A 23864-nucleotide genomic window follows, 5' to 3' on the forward strand; every position below is an offset into this window, starting at 1 on the left:
AGTTTAAATACTGCTTGATTCCTATGATGGGCTAAATTCCCGTGACTGTGAGCAGAGGATGCTTGCAAAGCAGACGGAGGTCCTAGCTTCACTGATTAACCTGACTGGAGCTGGCCTTCCTTGCAGCTCCTGGAAATTACCCTCTCAAAAGAGCGAGTGAGTCTAAGTAAAACATGAGATTTGTGGTTTGCCGAAAGGCCTGTCATTACTTTAGAATTTACCATGTATCAGATTGCAGATTTCTTTCTTTGTAATGGACAACTTTAATGTGGGGGGAGGGGTAGAAAAAAGGAGATTTAATCAATGTGCCACGTTTAACAGAAAAGTAGATGGTCCTCAAATTGCAGGTTTAAGCATAGGAAGTGTTGGAGCAGGGAGGGAAGATGCGTAATTAAACTGTCCTGGACACCCTATGTCCAGTTGATCACCATCTCCATTCTAGGATGGCCCCAAGTTAATCCTGTTGGCACTTGAGAAAAGTCTCTCTCCCATAACATAACAGTTACTCCTGTTCCCTACTGAGAGGCTGGGGGTCACAGGAAGGGAGCAGATCAGACCAAATTGGCAGCAAACAAGCTCCAGTTTATTGGCATGACCCTCCAGCGACAGTCACTGGCCCCAAGGCATGGGGGCAGAGAAGTTGTGCAGAAACCCAAAATGGGTGATTCTCATAGTCTAGGCAAGGGGAGCAGTGGCAGGGCAGGGAAGAGCTGGCTTTTTTCCATATAAGGCTCTGGTTTGTGAGCCTGGTCATCGTTTAGGAGGATACTGGTGCCACCCAGAACTCAGTTTTGGTGCAGTCTAGGCAAGGAGGGGCTTTACAATGTGGGACTATAGCGGGCCCACATTTTCTCCCTTCTTTCCATCCCACACCATGTTGGTCTTTGTCCCAGTCTCAGTCTAATGCCTATACAGCATCCTCCATTACCATCATAGATAAGTATCCTCCTTTGGGGCATGGTGGGTGAGCATAGCCCTATGAAGCTCGACTGTTTGTGGGATCCAAGGTGATTGCATTTGTAAGTCCCTATATTGTTTGCTCATGGCTTTCTGTTACATGTCTGTACTTAGTGCTGTGGTACATCTACCATGGGATTTGGTGACCACAGGGCTCAGTGATCACAGGTCCCTCTACTTAGAGGGTAGGCCCAGCTGGAGCCCAGAGTGGCAAAATTCACTTTTTTTTATTACTAAAATGATGGTTTTTAATGGGAACCAGAGATATGGTTACAATTAGGGTAGTTTGACACACACACACACACTGCCTCCTCCGCCCCCCAATATCCATGAGCGATCCTGTTTACAAAATAACAAGGGTAACACTGGGTATAGGAAGAGTTCCAGAACTTCAGGAGCCAGGCTAATATGACCTCTCCCTGCAATCCTGTCTGTGTTCACCCCTGGAGTCCATCTTGCCAGGGCCAAAACCGCCTCTGTCCCCACCACCCGGCCCCCTCTGAAGCTCCCACGGTCCCCTCCTCGGCCCCGGTAGCCGCCCCGGTCATAGCCTCCTCTGCCATGTCGATCATCTCCATAGTTTTCCCCCATATGAGAGCCTCCTGGTCCCCCTCCTGGGCCATCTGGCTTAGGTGCCTTACACTGGTTGCATTCATTTCTCCAAGAGAAGTTCATGTTCTCACATGTAGGATTAGGACACTTCCAGTTTCCAGCTCATTGCTGTCCTCCACCTCCACTGGGGAATCCTCCCCAGCCACCACCACCACTGCCACCTCCTCCATAGCCTCCACGGCCCATGGGTCCTCCTCGCCCTCGGCCTCCAAGACCATTTCCACCACCCCGATTGAAGTCAGCTCGGCGGGTAGCAAATGAAACTTTAATAGGATTCCCAGAGAATTCTTTACCATCAAACCAGTCTATAGCTGCTTTAGCAGAAGGTGGGTCATCAAATGAAACTGTTGCCTCACCCTTCAACTTGCCAGTTTCCCTGTCTGTGTACAAATTAATCATAGGCTGTCGAGTTTTCTTGTTTGTCTTAATAATTCCAATCTGCTTGAGGTAATCAGCCACGGATTCAACTGTAACATTCTCACCTAGGCCTTGCACGAAGATGGTATTGTTGTCTGAATTATCCTGTTCAGAATCACGACGAGATCCTTGATCGCGAGGACCACCAAATTTATTGAAGCCACCATGGTCCCTTCCACCCATGACGCCTCTGCCTCCTCGGCCACCTCCACGGCCTCTGGGTTCATAGCCACCACTGCTTCGGTTGTAACCACCTCCACCGCCCCTGCCACAGCCCCCACGATCCTGCTGGCCTCCCCTGTAGCCACCGCCGCCGCCGGTCCTGATTGCCAGAACTGCCACTGCTGCCACTCATAGAGGACTGATCTTGGCCATAGTTGCCTCCACCACCCCCTCCACCACCTCCACTGCTGCTGTTGTACTGATTCTGTTGTCCATAACCCTGAGGTGGGTTATAGGAGCTTTGTTGTCCATAGCTTTGCTGCTGTCCACCATAGCCAGACCGTTGACCATAACCTCCACTCTGGGGCTGCCCATAGCTGCTGCTCTGAGAACTGCCACCATAACTTCCTGAGGTGCTGTTGGCCATAGCCAGGGTAGGAGGACTGCTGCCCATAAGAAGATTGGGAACTTTGGCTGCTGCCATAGCCTCCAGTGGAACCATATCCCTGGGGAGCTGACTGAGTTCCATAGCCTGTGTTTTGGGTCTGTCCAGAAGAAGAACCATAGCTGCTCTGGCCATATCCTGAAGCTTATTAGCCATAACCACTGTAATTCTGTTGGCCATAGGGCTGATTGCTCTGTTGGGAGTAGCCCTGCCCAGGCTGGGTAGGATATGCCCCATAGCTTTGAGTTGCTTGTTGGGTATAGTCGTTTGAAGCCATGTCCCCAAAATTCACTTTTATTTTGGCAAAATTCACTACTACTACTACTTCTTCTGTTTCTTCTCCTTCTCCTCCTCCTCCTTCTTCCTCCTCCTCCTCTTCCCTTCTCCTCTTCCTCCCTCCTCCTCCTCCTCTTCCTTTTTACATTTATGAATGCAGTAATCTTCATACCTTAAAAACTGCCTACTAGATTAAGATGGGTGAAAGTAGCCACTCAAATACTTGGCCAGTCCCAAACTCCACACAGCTCAATGAATATCTAACTACAGTTCAAATGGCTACCAGGATCTAGCTGCCTGGTGTTTTTATATGTGAGGTCATTTAATGATGTGATTTTTATTAAAACAATATTTATTAAAACAAGGTGTGGTGGCTTACATTTGTAATCCTAGCACTTGGGAGACAGAGGCAGGAGGATCTAGAGTTCCGGGACGTCTTCAGTTCTGTATGGAGTTTCAGGCCAGCCTGGGACTCTCAGGCTAATGAGTGGGTCTCCTCTAAACTCTGATGTAGATTGCACCTGTACATCACCTTTGGCTCCTGCTGGGTCCCCATGAAGGTGGTATTCCTGTTAGTAAGATGCTTTTTCTTGGAGCACGATTCAGCTCTCAGAGGTCCAGGCTATTTCAGCCCATCTTCTAGCTTCTGGTTGGCACTGAGTGGAATCATAAATGTGAGAAGCAGGGAAGCCTCCATTTCTGAACAACTATTACAGTCGTCTCAACACTGGAAAGGTATATTATCCACTCCTTCATTGTCTGAGGGATTAACCTAAAACATGACTGGGTGCTTTTAGCCAGAAAACCAACCGTGCAGGAATCTCTATGCTACCAGCTTCTGCCATTTAGCTAGTGGCTCTCAGTTAGGGAAAGGCCAGGGCTGCTGACAAACATCCTGGCGTGCACAGAAACAACATGTGCTGGCTTGGCCCAAGATGCAGCTAGTGTTGAGAGATGCTAGGTATAAGGGAGAGTCCTATAGCTGTGCAGATAAATATAACTAGTGTCCTGAAAGTGGAAAAAGTGAGGGTAACCATTCCCATGGGACCTGAGGGAATGTTCTAGTACCCAGAAGGGCAAGAAGATATTGCTTAGAGTTCAAGGGAGAAGTTCTATTTTGATTTACCATATGTCACACCTTCATAAAAAAAAAAAACCAATATGGTGTTCATTTCCTGGGAGGCTGTTCAATTTCTTCCCTTGCTTTAAGGTTTCATATTTCCCAGAGGATGCTAACTAGGCCACTCTTTTTACAAGAACTTCATCTTGGGGCTAGAGAGAAGACTCAGCAGTTAAGAGGGATGGCTGCTCTTGTAGAGAACCTATACTTGGTTCCTAGCACCCACTTGGTGGCCCACAACTACCTGTAACTCCAATTCCAGGGTCTCTGATGCCCTCTTCTGGGAGCACGTGTTACACATAAACTCACACAGGGACACACATTCACATACAAATAATAAACGAGTCATAAAAAATATAAATCTCGCCTTGTTTGAATATCTAGGCTAATCCTCAGAGCTGAGATACCTGTACATACATGGGAGATGGTTTGGGGTTCAGTCACAATGACCCACCTTTTAATGCTTGATTTTTTTTTCCCTCAAGATCCCAATGGAGTTGACTGCCAAATTAGGGCTCAATGAAAGGGTCTGGCATAGAATAAGTCCATTAATTACCTCAAGTGTCTCAAAGTGACTAATTAAACAGATCTGTGATAAAAAAAAATGTAGACCAGAAGTCTGATAACCAGCTTTCTCTAAGAGCTGCTCTATAAAAACCCTTGATCATTTGTATAATTTCTTACACCTTGCTAATACCTTCAGCAGAATTTAAATTAAGTTCAAATCATATGATCTTATCTTTTAAGAATTCCCATATCAAGCATATAATTAAAATGTAAGAGTTTTAATATCTCCCCAAGATACTAACTACTAAAGGAGTCATAAGATAACGGCTTAAGTGTTAAAATAGAGAAGGTAATTTACTACAGCTAGTCTACTTGATACAAAAGAGGAAGGGTACAAAGTTGCTTCTGATGACACAAATATCTCCTGATGTATCTTATTAACCCTCTGTCTCTTAAGTAATTAACCCCATCAATATTTGACCATGTTCTTGCCTTTGCAAATGTGGCCTGACAAATACTAAAGAGAATTTCCAAAAGAGCAGAGGGGAGCTTTGAGTCATGTTTGTGCCAGAAGTTCATAAGTTGTGGGCTAGGTGATGTTGGCATTGGCCCTCTGAGATCGCCTGCAATGTTGTTGTTTGTTTGTTTGTTTGTTTGTTTTTTATTAGTAATAACCTGCCTGGGCTTGTCTGCACTCCTTAACTGCCAATTTGAAGTCTGTCATGGAATCAGCCTAGCCTTTTCACTTTAATTAGTTCTTTTCCTCAGAATATAGAATAATAGGTTTTCTTACGACATTAGTGTACACATATGGCATTGCCCCTTAAATCGGCCCTTCAGCTACCCCTCTCCCACCATCTCTGATTACCTCTGTACCCCCAAAGTCATCTTCTGCCTTTTTTCCCTTCTTGTTCCAAAAGGCCACAAAATATAATATTTGTTACAATGATTAGATGTCTTACCTTGGGACTGGAATGATGGCTTAGCAGTTAAGAGCACTGGCTGCTCTTGCAGAGGACCTGGGTTCAATTCCCAGCACCCACATGGTGGCTCTCAACCATCTGTAATCCAGTTCCAGGCGATCTGACACTCCCTTTGGCTTCTTTGGATATTGTGTGCACATAAACTGATGCTAGCACACACGTATGCATATAAAATAGCATATCTTTATAAAAAGAAATCCCATCCTGATGGGATATCAGGCTTTTCTTTGTTACATGCATGCATGAGTTTAAGTCTAGACTCAGACTCTGAAAGAAAACATGGTATTTGTCTTTCTGACAATTAGCTTATTTCAAATAACACAGCGATCTCTGCTCCAATCTATTCTCCACCATGTGACAGATTGAGGTTTTTCATATAGCTGAGTAAAACTCATTGTATATATACACTTCATTCTCTTATCTACTAACCCAGTGGTTCTCAAATGCCCCCCACGCCCCAATGCTGTGACCCTTTAACACCACATGCTGTGGTGACCCTCAACCATAGAATAACGTTGTTGCTACTTCATAACTGCACTTTTGATACTGTTATGAATCATATTGTAAATTCTGATATGCGATCCCCAGATGGCTTTCGACTCACAGGTTGAGAGCCACTGTACCAACCTGGTAATAGATGCCTAGGCTAGTACCATAGCTTGACTGTTTCAGATGTTGCAGTAATAAGTGTGGATGTGCAAGCGTCTTTGTGCTGTGCTGAGTCAAAATGCATCAGGTGCATACAGGTATCACTGGGTCATATAATAAGAGTCTGCTGTTAGTTCTGTGTGGGAACTCCATACTAATTCCCACAGTGGGAACACACGCATGTTATCTGCACCAGCAATGCATGGTGAATCACCTTCCCTCACGTCACTGTAAAGGTTCCCACCCCCTTAGATAGGCTTATTTCTAGGTATTTCATTTTTAACACTCTTGTGAATGGAGTTTCCATCCTGGTTCCTTTTTATCCAGTTTGTGGCTGGCATACAGAAAAGTTACTATGTGTCTTACATTGCTTTCTATCCTTGTATTTTGCTGAGAATCCTTATGATTTCTCCAATCTTCTGGCAGAGTCTTCAGGGTCTTTTAAGTATAGGATTGAGCTACCTGCAAGTGTGAACAGTTGGTTGGACTTCTTTCTTTCTCTGTTTTTATCATTTTCAAGTTCTTTCTCTCATTTTACTCTTTTGAGACTTTGAACACTGAATGGAGTAAGCTGGAGAGAGTGAACACTCTTGTTTCAGATTTAAGTGGAAGGTGTAGTACTATCTAATTAAAGCTACTCAAATTGATCCCAGCAGCCGAGTGTTCCTCACTACCGGCCCAATTGTTCTGGGTTCCCGAATTAAAGTCATATACACATAGCCTTTATACGTTGATATGTCTAAAACAGCTCAATGGCTGGGCCACTTTTTAATCTCTATGTGGCTAATCTACCTCCCTCTGAAACTCCCAAGTTATTGCTACTAAATTTTATATTTTGTTTTGGCTGTCTTGGACCCAGATGTGTAGCCCTCTCAGACCACAAGGCTCTTCCATGACTTATCTATTCTCTGTCCTCCATCTTTTCAGACATGGCTTCTTTCTTCTCCTACTCCAGACATGGCGGGTCTCCTCCTTTTCCTTCCTCTATCCCTAGTCCGGGAATTCTAAATGTCCTATCTCTGTCTGCCCTGCCCTGTCATTGGCTGCCAGCAACTTTATTTACCAATCAGAACCAACTGGAGACAGGGTCCCAAAGTGTCTTATATGTGGAAGTGCAGATTCTTGCACAATTTTGGGGACCCAAATTACCATAATATAAGCAGCATTAGGCCAAGCCCATTATATTTCCCCCCTTTTGTCCATTTTAAAGGCTCTTTTCTCTCAGATACATGCTGAACATAATTATAGCAATAATGTATATAAGGTATGATGTGTACTTACAACATCCAGTCCATCATATTTGGAAATTTAAATAAACTACTCCATCATTTATCCTAACTTAAAGAGTTTGCAATTTTGTGTCGGAATTATGTTGAGTTTAACTTGTATTACCCATCTGAAAACCATCTGTTTAAATCTATATCATCTTCCTTAACGTTAAATAGCTTAACTTTGATTATGAGACTATAACTAGCCTTCAACCCTGTCAGAGATCTGAGAGTGAATTAAATATTACCTGAATATGTAGCAAGCACAATAGCTTCCAAAACTTAAACAATTTGTACAGACAGCTGCCTGCCCGCAAAGCCCCCTATATTCCTCATGACATTGGAGCATCTGTCTTTATCCTTCTGTCACAGAACCATCTGGCAGACCTTAAGTGAAGCAGGAATTATGAAGGACTATCTTATCCTATACTGACAGAGCTAAGTTGTCACATCATGTGTCCTTTCCAGACAGTATTTTTTTGTCTGTAGATGAATTAGAGCAATACTTGTCCATTGGCTACCGTGTCACAATTGGAGCAGTTCTATATGGAGGTAATGATGTTTAATATCTTTTTTTGAAGTGGGATGGAGGTACTGTCAGGAACAGACATGTCTCCTAGTCAAACGATATATATTATATGAACTTTTAAATCCTGACTACTCTTAGTTGTTTCTCTTTGAATAATATTGAAAACACTTTATTATACTTAAATAAAAACCTAATATTACCATGAGTTTACTATCTGGCCCTTAACTTGTATTACTTAATTGCTTTAAACAGTTTGAAATAGCAGCTATAGAAGGACAGGGTCTAAGCCTTGCATTCTGAAACGAGTTGTATAGTCACAATGCCTCTCTAAGAGTAACAAAATTAATTGAAAATTTTGTATCAATGTAAAAAAAATTTATACCAATGACAACCTTAAACCTGTATCAATATATGAATTCTGTACCAATGCAAGAAAATATAACTTCAATTCTGCTTCAAATGTAAAGATTTCCACCAATGTAAGACCATGGCTATAAAATGTGTGGTTTAAGAGTAGATTTAGCAATCCATTCCCATTTATCTAATTTCTTATCACATTACTCTATTTCTCTTTTTTCTTTTCAGCCCCCTTCCCTTTACCTAAGAAAGGAAGGATAAAGAGGAAATATAAGATAGAAACCCCTGAGTCTAAGCTCTCTATTTAGTTTCCTCCCTGCCCAAAATTATGATCATTTCAAAATTATCCCTTAAAATGACAACCTATCTATAATTTATAAAATAACCCTAACTTGCTGGGTGGTGGCGGCTCACACCTTTAATCCCAGCACTTGGGAGGCAGAGGCAGGCGGATTTCTGAGTTCGAGGTCAGCCTGGACTACAGAGTGAGTTTCAGGACAGCCAGGGATGCACAGAGAAACACTGTCTCGAAAGAAAGAAAGAAAGAGAGAGAGAGAGAGAGAGAGAGAGAGAGAGAGAGAGAGAGAGAGAAAGAAAGAAAGAAAGAAAGAAAGAAAGAAAGAAAGAAAGAAAGAAAGAAAGAAAGAAAGAAAGGAAGGAAGGAAGAAGGAAGGAAGGAAGGAAGGAAGGAAGAAGGAAAGAAAGAAAGAAAGAAAGAAAGAAAGAAAGAAAGAAAGAAAGAAAGAAAGAAAGAAAGAAAGAAAGAAAGGAAGGAAGGAAGGAAGGAAGGAAGGAAGGAAGGAAGGAAGGAAGGAAGGAAAGGAAGGAAGGAAGGAAGGGAAGGAAGGAAGAAAGGAAGGAAAGGAAAAAAGGAAGGAAGAAAGGAAGGAAGGGAGAAGGGGGAAGGGAGGGAAGGGGGAAGGGAGGGAAGAGAAGGGAAGGGAAGGGAGGGAAGGGAGGGAAGGAAGGAAAGGAAGGAAAGGAAGGAAAGGAAGGAATGGAAGGAATGGAAGGAATGGAAGGAATGGAAGGAATGGAAGGAATGGAAGGAATGGAAGGAATGGAAGGAATGGAAGGAATGGAAGGAATAGCATTTATTACCCAGTCTCTGTATGTTCAGAAAGTTTAGGGCTTGACTGAGGTTTTGGCGGACTCCATCTGAAAGGCTGGAGGAACCGAGGTCATCAGAAACCAGCAGGTATTCCTGAAGCTGTTCTGGGAGTGAGTCTCTGGAAACAGCTTCAGGTGAGGCAGGAAGAGGCAGGGAGCTGGAACAGCAGGTCATCCCCAAGGGCGAATCTTGTCAGAGCTGCATCTTGCTGTTTCATTCTGCAGTATATGAATTTTACAAGCAAAATTTTAGTTCTATAAAGGTATGAATTGTGTGAGGTGCACAGACCAGCTAAGGATGGGTTTTGCTCCTTGTTTGAGCAGGTGAAAGACAGCTGTCTTTTTTATGAGTAAATTTGATCAATAACCAATGTAATAAATCTTCACTCATGCCATGTGAAAGATGGCATTTTAAGGATTCTGTAACCAACAAGATTTATTGGCTAATTTTAGCTGAAGATTTGGCTAGGGACATTCTTATGTCTAAACCAGTTTTGGGGCTGTTCCCATGTGGAGGGATCAGCATATCCTGTTACTTGTCCTGTTGGAATCCTAAAAGTCTCGCCTCTATCTGCCCTGCCCAGCCATTGGCTGCTGGTAACTTTATTTACCAATCAGAACCCACTGGGGGACAGGGTCCTATCCTGTTACCTGTCCTGTTGGAATCCTAAAAGTCCCACCTCTATCTGCCCTCCCCAGCTATTGGCTGCTGGTAACTTTATTTACCAATCAGAACTAACTGGGGAGGCAGGGTCCTCTAGTGTGTTACAGGTGGACGTACAGATTCTCACATAAACAATTTTGAGGGCCCAAATTAACATAATAGAAGCAGCATTACGCCAAATACCCTACAGGAATGCCTTGACTGTTTTATTCATGTGTAATGGCCTCTGTGTGTGTCGTATACAGCCCACATTATGACTAGATAGTTCCCGCTTGTCCTACCTTTCTGGGGCTCTTACCACAAAGGCATATTGGACCTTGTTCCAGGCCTTTTCTGCATCTGTTGAAATGGATCTTGTGATGTGTCTGTTCTTCAGTCTGTTCTGTGTGCTACGTTTCTTGAGTGTGTCCAGCCTGCTCTTGGTGATGATGCTCTTAACGAACCACTTTAACCTTAATGTGTATGAGATGAGACTGAGATCTGGACCAAGGCAGTGCTAATGATCTGCTTCTGAGACTATGGCGCCAGACACTGACGCAGCCCAGGAGCCTTAAGTCAGAATTGAAGTCTGGTGTATGAGAGAAGAATTGAAGAAGTGGGTGAGTGGTTCTTCACCTGAGCAGGAAGCACATGAGAGCCAGCATGAAGTTTTGTAGATACACTCTGGGTTTTTTTTTTTTCCTCCTTAAATTTTTTTTTTTTTATTTTGCTGGGGAGAGCAAACCCAAAGCCCCTATATATGCTACACGAGTGTTCTACCAGTGAACATCAGCCCCAGCCCTACCTGCTAAGGACTAGATATCTGAATCTCTTCTCTCTGTGTATTTGCTTCAATCCTTTGAAAATACTTCAAAAACCAATATGCTATCGGGTGTGCGGATGCTCATACTTTATTCATGAAAGCCCGAGTCCACGGGAAGAGCTGGAGAAAGTGTGAAGCTTTTAGTGAGTCTCTGAATTCAAGATCTGAGGAAGAGACATGGCTGGGGCAGACACAGCGGTGTCATGGGGCAGGTTTGTGTCCAGTGCTCCATTCATATAGACATCCGGTGTTTCTCAAATACACTCTTGTGCGTGATAGGACCAGAGGCCTTGGGGATGAATCCTACTGTCTGCAGTTTCTACTGTGCCTGATGAGATCTCGGGAGACAGGCAGTGGAGATTATGAGGGTGAAGCTGACCAAGTTCATTCAAGCTCACCACAGGATGTTACCCTGAGCCCCGCGTATGTAGCTGCAGAAGTTGGTGTCTGCCCTGCTGAGTCTCCCTTTCCTTAAAATGTTTAAGTATTATTATTATTATTCATAATTTTACATGTGTATGTTTTGCATACTGGCCCTTCCTCCTCCTCCCTCACACCCCTCTTCATCCTCCTCCTTTTAAACAAATACATAACAATAATCCTCATAGGGGATTTTTATTTTTTCAAGGATGCAGTAAGATCAACCAGGGCCGTCTCTGTGACCATGAATTAGGAGCTAGCTGTGGCAGTCTGTAGCACACCCTGGTGGGGTCTGGTGTTGCTTCAGGTCCAGTCTTCCCTTGTTATGGTTCCCATTCCTCTTTTTTGTAGGGGAAACTTTGCTCACTGTCACTGGGTATTGGGTACATGTAACCTAATATTTGTTATTCTTTTGTATATGAAGGCTTTGGACTAGACTGCTGAAGTGCTGGTTGAAAAACTGTAAGAATTTGGGATGGAGTGGTGAGCACTTACTGCTCTTGCAAAGGACCCAAGTTCAAGTCCCAGCATGCGCAGAGTGGCTTGCAATGAACAGTGATTCCAGTTCTAAGGGATTCTATGCCCTCTTCTAGCCTTCTACACATCCGTGGTACATACATGGTGGATGTACATACATGCAGGTAGAAGCACCCATACACATTAAATAAAAATAAATCTTTAAAATTCAGACCATGAGAACCCCTAACATTGAACTGAATCCTTTTTATATCAGGAGATGGCTAGGAACTTAATATCTGCCAACTGAGTAAGGTTATAGCAAGAATCTGACGTTCCCATCACAAGTTTGTGAATTTGAACCTTGGTTCCCAGCTAGAGACATTGCCTGGCACCTTTGGGACTGTGACCTAGATAACAGATGGAGGCTTGGGGGTTAGGTCTTGAGCGTAATAACTGCTTCTAGTCCCAGCCTGGGCACTCTGAATCCTGTCCACAAAGCCAGGAGCAAACCATGAACTCTGACAGCCACTTTAGCCTCCATGTCTTCCCCACCATGAGACTCTATCTCCTCCTTAAGTTGCTTCAGTCAAGGATTCTGACAAGGCGATGAGGAAAGTAACTGATGCAAATGGACATGTAATACTAACAGTGGCATATATATCTATGTATATACATACATATACATCATATACATATATTACACATGTATATATACATATGTGTGTGTGTGTCAGGTAAACAGCTAATATACTGTGTGTGTGTGTGTGTGTGTGTGTGTGTGTGTATACCACATATACCCAGTGTGTCAGTTGTCTACCTGACAGATAAATAAAACTATTTTAGCTAATGGTGGTAGGAGTATATGGTGGAGGAGGGTCTCCCACAGGAAGCAGATGGTGTGGTAAGAAGAGACCAAGAGTTATATACAAGGATCCACCTTCAGTGACCTTCCTACAGCCAAGCCCCATCTCCCAAAGTTTTTAGAGCCTCTCAGTGGGTATTTTAGAATACCACAGTGGGAGACCTGGGCTTTAGCCTGTGATCCAGTGAGGGAGATTCCATACACCAGCCACAGCACATGACTTAAAATATGCAGGAGGCAGGACATGAAACATTCATTTGCCACTTTAATAATTAAGCTGAATTTTGTCACCAAGTAATAAATGCCATCAGAGGAATGAAATATGCATCAGTTGGTTAATCATGCACCCAGAACATTATACAGCTTGATTGCCTGGGAATCGTCCTTAAAGAGTCAGTCAAGAGAGTAGCTTAATCATCATAGGATAAATATTCAAAACCAATGAAACATGTTTCTTAGAGTGTGTTATAATATGCTTACATTATTAATAGTTTTCTGCTTTTTTTTTCCTATAACCTCCCCTTTATGAAACTCATTTTAGTCTGGTTAGTTTATGACCCTCATTTCTATTAATTCCTCTTTTTGTTGAGATTTTAAAAAATTAAAGTATTATTATATCATTTATCTCCTCCAACTCCACTGACTCCTTCTCAAATTCATGACCTCCTTTTTAAAATTATTACTGTTGCATATATAGTTATATGTGCACATAAATATATAAGTGCCATCTGCTGAGCCCAACAAGTGCTACTTGTCTGTGTATGACTTAAGGTTTACCACTTAATGGTCAGGGTTCGTCCCTGGGAGAGGCTCTCTCTCTCTCTCTCTCTCTCTCTCTCTCTCTCTCTCTCTCTCTCTCTCTCTCTCTCTCTCTCTCTCTGTAGTCATGAGTTGTCTGCAGTTCTTTCTCCAGGGGTAGACCCTGTGAGATTGCCCCTCTTCCATGTTAGCTTGTCTGTTGGCAACATCACTGTTCGGATCTTGTTGAGGCAGCCATACTGCTGAAGTATCATGGCGCTAGCTTCCCTTCCATTTCTAGGAGACGAAGTCTAAGGTCAGACTTCCTGGTCTTCTGGCTCCTACAGTCTTTCCACCACCTCCTGCATAATTTATTCCTCTTGGTAAAATTTAGTCTTGGCCTTCCCAGTAAGTGAAGAATTGAGAAGACCACTAAGTATGAATGGGAATCCCCAAGTTTCAACCTGATGTCAGTTGACAGGGCCCCACTCCATCCTCTTGGAGGGTGATAGTGAATATCTCATAAATTTATTCCTACTTTTCTCAGTGCCCAGAATCCTACAAGAATCTTTCTTTAGTGTAGGCTTTTCTGATCCGAGCCTGAATGTCCATTTCTGTTCTGCTCTAACAAAATACCGCAAGCTAGAGATTTTAAAGAACAGCAATGCATCTTGTGGATCCCAGTAAGTCCAAGATTCAGCAGCGTGCATTTGGGCTGTCTGGTGCTGACCCATCTTCCATGGTGGGGATGCATATCTTACACCGCCGATCATAGAAGGGTAAACTCGATGAGGCTGCATGAAGTCTGTTTTATAACGTCCTTAACTCCATTCACAGAGAGAGAAAGGGGAGGGGAAGGGGGAGAGAGAGAGAGGTGGGGGGAGGCAGGCCTCATGGCGAGTCCTCTCAAAAGCCTCCTCACACTGGCAGCCATAGTGGACCAAGTAGCTCTTAGTGATGTCTCACTGGTTGGGGCGAATGAGGAAGGTGATGGGATCCGGGGATGCAGTTATCATCGTCCTTCTCAGGAGGGATGATGGATTTGCTTACTGAGGATCATCCTCCTTTTGTGATGTGTACCATCCTTCTTTTACCAAAGCAAACTGGCACGGATCCATTGTAACCTCCATGCCAGCTACAGGTCATAGAACTGGATTAAAGCCTACAAGAGGGAACATCAGAATAAGGTTCTTTTTACTAAGATACAATTCAAGGGGCTGGAGAGATGGCTCAGAGGTTAAGAACACGGACTGCTCTTCCAGAGGTCCTGAGTTCAATTCCCAGCAACCACATAGTGGCTCTCAACCATCTATAATGGGGACTGATGCCCTCTTCTGGTGTGACTGAGGACAGCTACAGTGTATTTATAGACCTAAAATAAATAATTCTTTTAAAAAGTATAATTCAAACACCATAAATTTTACCCTTCAAAGTGTACAGCCCAATGGCTTTAGTATATTCACAAGGATATGAGACAAAAGCTCTAATTCATTTCCCCCAAAGACATTCCATGCCTGTTAGTAACCATGCCCTGTTACCTGCTCCTCCTAACACGACTTATTCTGGACATTCAAATAAATGGAGCCATGTAGCATCTAGCCCTTTATACCTGGCTTTTTAGTTCACTTTAGTAACACATGGCAGGCTTTCATTCTTTCCTATGGTAGCTGACTAACATTCCGTTGTCTAGAATACCATATTTTTACTGGACAGGTAACATTTTGAGAGGCTGATGGATTGTCTCCCGGAGCTCTGCTTTACAATCCAACAGCAACCTATGTGCGTACTTATTATAGTTATTCCTGTGCATATGGGTGTGTGCACACACATGCACATGCGTGCTTGCTGATGTGTCAAAGTCAGGTTATTTTGGGGCAGCTCACTATAGCTTTCTCCACCTTACATTTGAGATACAGCTCTCCTACTGACCCAGAAGCTCGTGGGTCTGCTAGGGGCAGCCAGCCTCCCAGATCCACATGTCGCTGTTGCCCACACCTCATCCCCTTGCTGGGATTACACATACAAACTACACTGGATTTGAACTCAGGTCCACTTGCTTGTGCTGTAAGAGTCATAGCCCATTTTACTAGATGGTAATGACGTCTTGCTGTAGTTTGGCCTTGCCGTTTCCCAGTGACTATTGGGTCCCATTCTGTGTGATCGCTGGCTACTCACATGTCTCTGGAGAAGTGCCTGTTTAAAACCTGTGCTCATTTTAAAATTAGGTAGAACGTCTGTCTGTTGCTGAGTTTATAAGTATACATTGCGTATCCAAGACCTTCATCTGACATTTCCTCTAATTCTGTAGGTTGTCTTCTCATCTTATTAATAGTGTATTTAAAACATACAAGGTTTTAAATGTTAATTTTATTATGCATAATTCATCTAATTTGTTTTTCTTCTTTGCCATGTGGATGGTGTGTGTCTGTGTGCGCATGTTCCCATGTAATTCGGGCTCGCATGCATATCAAGGCCTGAGGTTAATGCTTGGATTCTGAGCCATCTCAATGCAGGGATGCTCAAGAGACATTCAGCTAGATAGATGGGGAAATGATATGGGAGGGATATATGGATCATGGCCAAGATTGGGGGTGGGGATGCACATGGCTTTCAGCCCGTTTGATAGAACTCAGTCACAGGGGTCAGCAGGGAGGAGAATAGAGTTTTGTGTATATCATCCAGGGCTAAAGGGAAAGGCCTCATGGCCTCATGAGCTAGTACCTGCCCTGCCACCTGAAGCTTCACCTCTGAGCTCCTCTGCTTCTCTTTCTTCTCCTCCTCTTCCTCCTCCTCCTCCTCTTCCTCCTCCTCCTCTTCTTTCTTCTTCTTCTTCTTCTTCTTCTTCTTCTTCTTCTTCTTCTTCTTCTTCTTCTTCTCCTCCTCCTCCTCCTCCTCCTCCTCCTCCTCCTCCTCCTCCTCCTCCTCCTCCTCCTCCTCCTCCTTCTTCTTCTTCTTCTTCTTCTTCTTCTTCTTCTTCTTCTTCTTCTTCTTCTTCATCTTTTTTTGATTTTCAAGAGACAGGCTTTCTCTGTGTAGCCCTGACTGTCTTGAAACTCATTCTGTAGACCAGGCTGGCCTCAAACTCACAAAGATCTGGCCTGCCTCTGCCACCTGAAAGCTAAGATTAAGGGTGTGTGCCACCACCTCCTGGCTGATCATTGATCCGTATCTTATCTCAAAGCCAATACTGTTCCATGTGTGTTTACCCCAGTGTAAGATATGAGTCCCACCCTTGATATTCTCACTTTAAAAAATTGTCTAGGGAGGCTGGAGAGATGGCTAAGTGGTTAGAGCACTGCTACTCTTGCAGAGGACCTGGGTTAGGTTCCCAGCACCCATATGGCAGTTCACAACCATCTGCAACCCCAGTTCCCAGGGATCCCCCACTCTCTTCTACCCTCCTCCAAGAACACTGAATGCAGGCAAAACACCCATCCACAAAAAGGGAAAATAAACAGGATCTTTTCAAATTTGTCTTGTGTAGACTTGATCTGTTATTCTTTTTTTTTTTTTTTTTAACAGAGATTCTAGAATCTGCTCATCAAGCTTTATGAAAAATGGTTGGGTCTTAGTGAGAAACCAATTAATATTGAGAATACATAGCTGGTAAAAGATTGCCCTCTGCCATATACAAAAAGAATGGGGGCTGAACTCTCTAGTAGCAAGGTGGGAGGAAGCTATGCATGGCCACCTCAGGGAAGAAAAGGAAAACTTAAATATCAGTAACTATCTGAAAAACTCGTCTAAACTCTATAACTTGTTAGAGACTTAAAATAAGTCAGTAACCCACCCAGCTGTTTGCAAAATGGAAGACCCGTGATGTCACCTGCGTCCATTTGTCTCTTTGATGTGAGTCCTAACAAGCAGTTTGGAAAGCACATGTAGATGTTTCCAGCACATTCCCTCTGTCCATCCGACTTCACAGTATTGAGACCGACATGGTCTTGTCTTCCTTTGGATTGGTGATCCGTTTCGTTATTATTCATACCTTTTGCCGTGTGAAATAGTTCGTTGTATTTTATTAAAGCAATTACATTCCATCTTCTCTTCAGCCTTTCACCCTTGAAGGAATGACCGGATTTCCCTCAATGACACCCCACACACCTTTTCTTCCCATGTTCTTTAGGCATCTGATGTCAGTCTTCGTTGCAGACTTCCCAAGTGCCTTTGATAAATGAATTCATTAAAATGACTAGCTGTAGAAATTAAAGTCAGTGTGCAAGGTAATAACACATCAGGGCATGCCGTGTATCAGACAGTAATGTGTTTTCTTGGACTAACTCCTGCAAAAATGTTTTAAAATTTTTTTTTTTATTTTCTGTGTGAGGTTTTGTAGACATGTATGTATATACATGCACCACATATGTGCCTAGTACCCAAGAAGGCCAGAAGGGGGCAACTGTTCTCCTGGGACCAAGAGTTACAGGCAGTTGAGACTGACCATGAGGGTCCTGGAATTGAACCCTGATTCTCTGCAAGAACACCAAATGTTCTTAAATGCTGAGACATCTCTCCAGAGCCCTGTGTCAACTTACAAATCTCCTGGCATTTACTCTTTCAATTCTCACAGTAGTCTACAAAGTCAATTTCTCTCTCTCTCTCTCTCTTCCTCTCTCTTCCTTTCTTTTGTTATTGTTGTTTGTTTTGGTATTTTTGTTTTTGTTTTTGTTGTTGGTGGTGGTTTTTCGAGACAGGGTTTCTCTGTGTAGCCCTGGCTGTCCTAGAACTCACTCTGTAGACCAGGCTGGCCTTGAACTCAGAGATCTGCCTGCCTTTGCCTCCTGAGTGCTGGGATGAAAGGTATGAGGCACTGCTATCACGGGACTAAAGGTGATTTCCTTATCCCCACCCCACCCCACCCCCGCCCCTCTATGGATGAAGAAGCCAGTGCAAGGAAGTAGCAGATATGCACAGTGACATCCTTGCCTTGGATGTCCCCTCCAAGTCTGCATCCTGTGGTGAGGTGAAGTCTCCACCTTGCTGCTGTTCTGCTCTCCGGTGGTGAGGTGAAAGATGGATAAACTGCCTACAAAGCTCAGGCCAGAGTGGGTGGGACCTGGCAGAAAGTGGGTGGCTGTTTAAGGCTAGCTAGCTGCCTGAATTCTCCAGCACGTTTCCCTGGCTTGTGCTTGCAGCTTGTTTATTTCTAGTTGTTTTTCACTCTTCTCAACAAGGGCTTGATGCTGTCGGCACACTGTCAAGTCCTCAGGCATCCATAGACTTCAATGGCTGCTCCCAAGTTCAGAACGTTCTTTCCTTCCTGAATAATACATCTTTAATTACTGGCCAACTGAAGCCAGTTCTCAAAGAGTAGACCCACTTGTTGACAAAGATTTATTTGTTTATTATATGTAAGTACACTGTAGCTGTCTTCAGACACATCAGAAGAGGGCATCTGATCCCATTACAGATGCTTGTGAGCCACCATGTTATTGCTGGAATTTGAACTCAGGACCTCTGGAAGAGCAGTCAGTGCTCTTAACCGCTGAGCCATCTCTCCAGCCCATATTTTTATTCTTTTAGAAGTGCTATAGGCCTGCTCTCAGAGGGAAATCAATAGCTTCCTGACTCACCGGGCGATTTCTTCCCATCCCTGAAGACAGCCAGGTCTCTGAATTGACATGTTCACTGAATAAATTGCACCGATCAAGGTTGTGATAACAGGACTTTGAACTCTGCAAGCGCCACAAAAAAGTAATTCTGGTCTTAAGAAATTTTGAATAAATTGTTAAATAAGAGACTTGTGGACTCAATGTAGTTTCTACCACACATGTATCATTAAATAGATTATTATTATGGCAGCAGCAGACTACACATCCGCTAATTCCCCTGTCATATATCCCAGCGACTGAGCCCCTCTCACCTCAGAAACACTCTCACAAACACTTAGAAGGTCTCTGATCTCAGGAGCTGAGCTCGCTGATGGATTGCTATTGAATTTCGGGCCCTCAGCCATTCACCCTTGCAGACTCAAGACGCTGCATTTCCTGGCTGGGCTTGGATAGACACCTTGCACACTGCTTTATCCAGCACCCAGCTGCGTAGACCCTGTTCTGTGTGATTCTGCTGCTGCTTCTGGGCTTGCAGAGGTCCGGTATGCTTTCTTTGCTGTGTATAGAACTATTTCAAGCCGTGCACAGTGACCGCAGAGAACTGTGTAACACCAGCTGCTTCAAGCAGGAGCGAGGTCTTTATTTGTTATTCTTCAAGTGCCTTCCCTCCCAGAACAACACAAGTCTCACTGATTCTAAGCAGACTTTCCTAGGGAGAAAAGCAACAATCTCTTCCTCCCAGTGGTTACATGAAATCTCCAAATACCGAGAGCATCATTGCCATTTTGGTAATGTTATCACTCTTATGCAGGCCTGATAGATGTAAAATAGTGGACTCTCCTTTCAAAATGATGGAAACACATTTAATCTCTCATTGCAAGGGCTTGTGATTCTTCCAGCTGACATTGCTGCTTTTTCATGGTACTTGGTTCTGATCCTCCAGGTGGATGGGTTTGTTCTAAACAAGTGCTAATCTGGGTCCAGTCAGCCCTGCTTGATTAGCAGAGGAGAGGCCTCAGCTCCCACCAGCGGGCTGTTTGGAAGACTTGCCTCTTAACAGAAAACATTATTGTTGCCTTTAACAGGTCACATACATAAACCTCCCAAACGCTGGAGGAGAAGATGCAGAAGAAAAGTTTGGGCCACACTTTCTTATGTTGAACTCTGACACAAGCTCATCTTCCAGTTTCTCACATCCTCAGAAAGCCAGTAGTAGTTTGTAACAAACTGTCCTAAGGGCAGAGAGATTATGTCTAAATGGAGTAGCAAACAATATTACCCATCCATTTCTTCTGCCTTTTAAATAAAGTACGCTGGGGCTGGACAGATAGCTCAGTGGTTAAGAGCACCGGCTGCTTTTCTAGAAGACCCAGGTTTAACACCCACATGGCAGCTCACACAACCATCTATAGCCATCTCAGGGAGAATCCTATGTCCTCTCCTGGTGTCTGTGGCTACTGCATACATGTGGGATGTATACATGCAGGAAGCAGATAAAACACCCATAAAATAAAATAAAACATTTCCAATAAAAGAAAATAAATAAATAAAACAGCAATGCCAAGATCTCTCAGCTCTTTCGACCAAGTGCTTCCATAAGTTAAAGACGCGCGTGTCTCAGCTCCCCACCCTCCACCTGAGCCCAGGCCTCTGCTTCTGGAGATGAAATGAGCTGGGTTTCCCACATCTTGGGAACAGTTTCCCTCAGCCAGTGAGATATGTCTGTAGCAGTCATCACTGGGTGCCAATAGGTTCTACATCTGTGGATCAACCAACTGTAGAGTAAAACTGCATTAAGGGTCTCTCTCTCTCCCTAAAAGATTTATTTAATGTATATGAGTACACTGTAGCTGTCTTCAGACACACCAGAATCTACCAAGGGGTTGCTAGGAATTGAACTCGGGACCTCTGGAGGAGCAGTCAGTGCTCTTTAACCACTAAGCCATCTCTCCAGCCCCCAGGGGTCATTCTCAATTGCTATAACTCTCTGCACAGCACTTATGTTGTAATATTAGTACAAAACTCTGGGCATGACTTGAAGTACTCGGAACATCTGTGGGATCTGTGTAAACACGAAGCCATCTTACATACAGAACTTGATCTCATCTGTCTTCCTGTTTTAATATCCACCAGGGGTCTGGAAACCACAGATTATAGTTCTCAGTTCGCCCTCTCCTCTTGGGCATCTGGACACTGCCCTTACACTGGCTTGGAGAGGACTGGTCAAAGTCAGAAATGAATGGGATCCAAGTTCTACCTCTTAGGAAGTCTTATGCTACTGGCCGCTAGACCAGGAGGGGTGAAACAGAGTCTGGGGGCAAAGGGGTCCACAGGACTCCATCCATCCAGGAATGCCAGAAGAGCATGACAGCTCTTAGAAAAGGAGTAAAGAGGTTTGGGTCATCGCCACTGCCAATATTGGGGGCCATGCTCTGATGTGAGCCCCTGCAAGCAACAGGAGCCTACCAGTGATGAGTGTTTCGGGGAGAGAGTCTCCCCCCGCAAGTGTTACAGCTCAGTAAAAACAGCCAGTCTTAAGTGATGCTTGGTGAAACGGCTTGTGTGTCCTTTATTCCCCGTGCATGGGGACTATATGAACATTGGGGAGTGGGATGGGATTTGGGGGTGAATACATTCTACTTGCTGAGGCTGAGTTGCTGGCGATGCTCTGTTTGCATGGGGAAGACTTCCAGGTGCAGGTTACAGGCTAAGTGACTGGCTACCAGTGGCCATCTGGTTGGGGGTCTTCAGCTTATGTGCTCCATGGCAGGCATGGAAACAGGAAGGGAGTACAACTCCTGGTGATGTCGGGGTGAGATTTAAATCTCAAGTTTTAAGATTCCCAGGGTTTAAAAACGCTCCCCTTCGCCAGTTCCATGCCAGTTCCTCTGGTGGCATGGTCCACGTGCCCCGCAACGGATGACTGTGCTTTTATTCTCATTTCTCCTCAGTCACTCACAAAAAGAACATTGCAGCCCCCAACCCCATGAGCTATCCAACTGATCCTTAAAACAGCATACAGTTATACATGCATGTAGGCAACGTGTGTGCACGCGCATCTGAGTATAGTCTGTGTGAACTCCCCTCCTTGCTAAGGGTCTGAATGACAGACATTTAGGACATTGACTAGGGAAGGTCTTTCCACATCTATTTCCAGGCAATTGCTTTTCAGGGTCACATACTGAAAGGCGAGTTCTAACACAGACGGTAGCCTTAGGATTGGCCTGGCAAACCTGAATGGCAAGAGGGTCCATCCATTTTTCATGATGTTGTAATTAACACGCTGTCTGCCTCCCACAGGCTCAACCTTTGGCAATGAAGAGCAGGCTCCTCTGAAGCAGGCTCTGCCTTCTAAGGACACACCCAAGGGAGCTGGCCGGGCGGCTCCTGCGTCTTCCTCCAATGCAACAACACCACGCAGGAGTTTACTTCCAGCACCAAAATCCACTTCCACGCCAGCTGGTAAGACCTTCTGCCTTGCAGGAGCGCCACAGTGGAGTAGCCTTTGTGCATAACTATGAAGTCTTTGAAAGTCCCCATGTACATCAGCTACTTAGAGAGGATGTGAGATGAGTTTTAACTGGTATTTAGACTTAATACTGATACATCTGCTTTTGCGGTGCTTCAACCGCATTCATGTGTTTAAAACTGTCACAAAAAAAAAAAAAACCCTCTTCTCCACCTGTCTGGAAATCCTCTGAATGACAACCTTTTGGTTCAGAAAGTAAGAACCAAGCTGTCTTTTTAAAGAAGACTGACATTTGGCTTTTGCTCTTGGAATCGTTTGAAGGGCTTTGGGGCAAGCTCAGCCTGGGCCTCAGAACTCAGAGCTCAATGCCCCCCGCCCCCCAGCAACGGCACAACTCTCCATGCCACACATGTGCAGACATTCAAAAGAAGGCACTCATGCCCAGACATTGCCCAGGTGGCCCAAGTGTGGCTCCATCTTGCTTCTCCTTCCACATCTCACATAAGGAACCTCATCTCCAGCAGGGTCTGTGGGTCTGTTCTTAGTTTTCTGTTGTCTGCACTGTGAAAGATGGAGTGGGTGCTGAACCCACATCCACTGTAGACGGCTCATCCGGATCAGTACTTGTTTTCCTTCGTATTTTCCCTTCGTCCTTATAGCCATGTTATCTATCATTGTACACATATACAAACATATGGGTTTGTGAATTCTTTGGGTGGCGTTACAAGCTGAGTGACCCGGTTGAGGTTTGGTTGTTGTTGCTGTTTTGTCAATGTGTCACACGTTAGAGTCACCTGTGAAGAAAATGCTCTCACCAGATCCCCTGTAGGAAAGTCTTGGGACAATTTCCTCATTGATGATTGATGCGAGAGGATCCAGCCCACTTTGGGAAATGAGGTCTGTGGTTTGGGCCTGTGGTCCTGAGTTGTATAAGAAAGCAGCCAGAACAAGTCACGGGGTGCACGCAGGGGCTTCCTCAGTGGAGGGCTGTGGCTGACAGAGCACCCGGAGGACATAAGGGAGTCAGCGAGGAGAGGGAGGAGTCAGTCAGGTGATGGCGGTGAGGGGAATCTCTCGGCTCTGACTGACTAGCAACCACGTTTATTTATTTATTTATAAAAGTTTCTCAAAACAAAGACAGACTAATAATCACCCCAGAAGCACAGATCATGCGTTTGGTTTTTCATTGCATGCCCAGGGTTACAAGTTCAATCACAATTAGAAAAATACAAGCAGAACAGATCTTATTTTTATTATCAGCCCTATAACTCCAATTTAAGGACTCTAAAGAACGTCTCCTCCAAAGCAAACATGTTTATTATTATATGACAGCCTGCTTGTAGGCTGGCAGTGTTTGCAGTTTGAAAGCACTCCAGACAAACAGAAAAATATCCGAGCCAGTCTTCTTTATGGATAGCAAATACTTACACCTAACTTCTTTACAGTAAGTTTCACCACCTACACAATAAAGGAGGAAAAGCTTTGTTTCAGTTCATCTATCTCAATT

At 44.2% G+C, this 23864-nt stretch overlaps 1 protein-coding gene and 1 pseudogene across 1 annotated transcript in view; one reads left to right on the top strand and one right to left on the bottom strand.

The window, feature by feature from the left end:
- Nucleotides 1–23864, top strand: part of Mtus2 (microtubule associated scaffold protein 2) — a 355323-nt gene that overhangs the window by 223999 nt on the left and 107460 nt on the right. Inside the window, exon 5 of the mRNA XM_029477860.2 lies at nucleotides 22189–22350. Coding sequence (XP_029333720.1) covers nucleotides 22189–22350 — 162 coding nt within the window. The remainder of the gene's footprint in view (nucleotides 1–22188; nucleotides 22351–23864) is intronic.
- LOC110295143 (RNA-binding protein FUS pseudogene) lies at nucleotides 1361–2870 on the bottom strand (annotated as a pseudogene).

The sequence above is a fragment of the Mus caroli genome, unplaced genomic scaffold (assembly GCF_978045245.1).
Source record: "Mus caroli unplaced genomic scaffold, Mus_caroli_1 scaffold_4, whole genome shotgun sequence".
Taxonomy (NCBI): Eukaryota; Metazoa; Chordata; class Mammalia; order Rodentia; family Muridae; genus Mus; species Mus caroli.